The 3,190-nt window shown below is 42.3% G+C and overlaps 1 protein-coding gene across 1 annotated transcript; it reads right to left on the bottom strand.

Moving 5' to 3' along the window:
• Positions 1-298: 298 nt before the first annotated feature.
• Positions 299-2,775, bottom strand: CD180 (CD180 molecule; the record flags this gene model as incomplete). Its single annotated transcript, XM_084224701.1, is given in 16 exon segments — positions 299-358; positions 362-441; positions 444-509; positions 512-571; positions 574-788; positions 790-938; positions 941-960; positions 963-1,023; positions 1,027-1,116; positions 1,122-1,537; positions 1,540-1,642; positions 1,644-1,759; positions 1,762-1,886; positions 1,888-2,013; positions 2,673-2,715; positions 2,718-2,775. Coding segments are annotated over 16 exon segments (1,788 nt in total), but the record flags the coding sequence as incomplete, so codon positions are not given.
• Positions 2,776-3,190: the final 415 nt, after the last annotated feature.

Raw genomic sequence — 3,190 nt, forward strand, 5'->3', positions numbered from 1 at the left:
TTTTTTAAAGAGAAGGAATTTTGTATTTTGGCTGTTAGATTTTCCAAGTGCATTAGCCCCGATATTGGTACAACAGGGCTACCATTGAGTTGAACTGGGACTTCTCTATAAGATAAGTTATTAATTTTCAAAATTCAGGTCATAATTTATTTATTCTAATTTTTCATTATTTTTCTAGAAGTTTTTATACAGGTAGAGAGAATATTACAAATGTCAAGAAAATACATGTCACAAATAAAACCAGTGAGGTGTCGTTCAGCTTAATATGGTTGCTGTAAATATTTTCTGTTTCCCCATCCTAGACTTCCAGTTGCTGGTAATTTTGCTTGAAATAGTGAACACCCCAAATGAAGATGGCTCAACAGGATAAAACAGCCAGGACAACGGCAATGATTCCTGACGTGTCCTTCCCACAGGAGAGTGAGATGGTGGCCAGCTGAACCCAGCTAGAAATTTGGGTTCAGAGCACCTTGTTCCTTCAGGGTCTTCAATTGTATCCAGATGTACTAGGTGATTAAAACAATCTTAGAGCAGGAGCAGTCCAGAAGGTTGTAGCTTAAATTGATATAAAGTGACCATCTAGGGGCACTAGCTGGACACCTGGTACAATGTGCATCCTGATATGGACCCAAGAGAGATTGATACTCTTGAGATTTGAAAATGCATCTGTGCTAAATGCAGTAAATCTGTTGTAATTCAGATCAACATGCTGTAACTTCCTGAGGTTGTGAAATACTCGGTTACCTATTGATGTTAGTTTGCAGGATGGTAATATTAGCACCTCTAAACTGTTGGAACAGTTTGTCCCTTGGCATGATCCCCAAATCAAAGTTATTTTGACTAAGGTCCAAGAACACAAGGTTTTTCAAGCCTTGAAAGACATGCTGAATGCTAGTATTAATGTGGGATGAGGAAAGATCATCTCTAGCACTTGCTAGGGATGAAGATTTTGGAAAGGGTCTGTAAGGTGTTGATATAGAGAGTAGTGAAGGATAAGTCCAGCAGCTCTAGGCTAGCACTGTCCTAAATGAGCATGTCCTGGAGATGGAGGTGTGTGTTTTGGCTCAGATTCAGGTAACAAAGTCTGCTCAAAGCTCTCAGCGCTTTGCTAGAGCATCAGAACTTTCAAAGTGACTCTGACTTAAATCTAGATGTTGAAGCTTTGCCAGTTTCTCCAAATAGCCAGAGCCTGGCTGCAGAACCTGTGACTTACCCTTGATGTGGAGGCGGCTGAGGGAGGGGAAGGCAGCAGAGCTGGTGTTGCAGAGCTGCTCAAAGCAGTTTGCATTGAGAGCCATCTCCTCTAGCAAGCTGATGCCACTGATGCCAGGGGGCAGTGCATGGATGTGGGGCTGGGTTAGGTCCAGCTTTTGGAGCCTGGTTAAGCTCTGAAATGTGTCAGCGTTTAGATTTCTGAGGTGCCGTAACTGCAGATAGAGATCCTTGACAGAGACACTACAGAGGCCTTGTAAAATATCTGGGCTTATGTAGGGCTCCTTTCCCACACCATAAAATGTTCTCAGCCAAAAGGTCTGAGTGTGGAGTTCTGTATCCCCACCAGAACTCCAGGGATGTCAGCACAGCCCACTAAGTCCAAACTGCAGAAATGTGACTGAAAAGATCCAGGTTCAATGTATGTAATGTAACTCTTTACATTTAAGGATGAGAGTTACATTGCTGGTCTTTTGTGGAGTTTGGACATCTTCTGCTGTGATTGCTTGTATGTTGTTCAGTTGAAAATTGAGTGTTTGAGGTTTCACGTGGGAAAGTTGGGAGGAAGCTGCAGTGAAGAGATGTCATTTCTGTCCAAGATGAAGATACCTAAGCTGCCAAGATTTGTCATTGGAACAAAGCACATACTTGTTATTCCTGTCTGTGTTAAGACACTCCAGGGAATGTGGGCCAGCAAATGCTGTGTCAGACAGAAACATGAGCAGGTTTCTGGTCAGAATTACTGTCTTCAGCTGCCTGTTGCTGGGAAAGGCACCATCACACACCCAGCTGCTCTGACACCTTGAGAAAACAATAGAAAACTGCATCAGTGGCCTGTCTCACAAACTCTCCTGGTAATGTGATTGCACAAAACTGCACCTCATATCTGTTAAACTCCACTATCTGTTGCCCTCACCAGGGTAAACGTGTCCTTTTCACTGATGCTTGCCTGGTACTTTTAAGTTCACATTTAATTACAGGGTTCTGCTGTGAAGAAAAACCTGTCCTGAAATGATGGGTATGAGGATGCATTAGTGGGAGTCAGGAGACAGGAGGTGTTTAATGTCTAACTTAACAGGAAAATCTCTTGCTATAAAAAATGCCAGCCACTTCCAAGGGCCAAACATGTCTTTCTCCACATTTTAGGGAACAATATTGAAAATTAATGAAAATCTACTCTGGTGACTTTGCTGTCACTACTGTCTTAGAAGTGGTAATATCTGGAAAATGTATATTTCACCCACTGAACTGTAAATTATTGTCCTCAGAGGAGAAGCTGAGATATTGCCCAAGTGGATCGATCTCTGCTTAGCAAAAAAATTCCCCCGCTGTCTGAAGGTGCTGGTAGTGGTTTCCCTGTGAAGGCAGGAAGATGCTGCTGTGGTGTGTTCCAGAAATCTCTGACAGGGACAGGGGGTTCACAATTGTGATGAGCAGAAGCGAGGATGCTCCTTCTACACCTTGTTATGTCCAAGTAGAGAAGAGAATTCAGGTCAGAGAAGTTGAATTCCGGAGGGAAGGGACCACATTGAAGCTGAAATTGAGGACTTCTGTTGTGACAAATAGTCATAGGAACCTCTCTCATTCCTAAACATTCCCATGTGTTGCTTTTATTTTCTGTAATCTGTGGAAAATACACAGTGAATTTGAAAGAATTACGTACTGTGAATATAAATGAGAAAACACAGCATTTGGAAAATCCACCCCTCCCCACCCAAACTAACACAACCCACAAAATAACGCAAAGAGAATACTGAATTATTTAAAATGCAGCAGCCAAAGCCCTAGGAAGCCTCAGCACAGGCTTGCAATGCACAGCCCTGGGGTTTTGGGGAGTGTGTTTTTAAAAAGAATGCCTTGAATCTCTCTTGTATTAATTTGAAGTGTCTCATCGGCAGTACTTTCTTATCCAAGTTAGCACGTATGAGGATTGTTTACTCTTCCGGATTAATTATTAATCCTTAAAAAAGGATCCCCA

Source organism: Fringilla coelebs, assembly GCF_963513975.1.
Source record: "Fringilla coelebs genome assembly, chromosome: Z".
In the NCBI taxonomy this organism is placed as follows: Eukaryota; Metazoa; Chordata; class Aves; order Passeriformes; family Fringillidae; genus Fringilla; species Fringilla coelebs.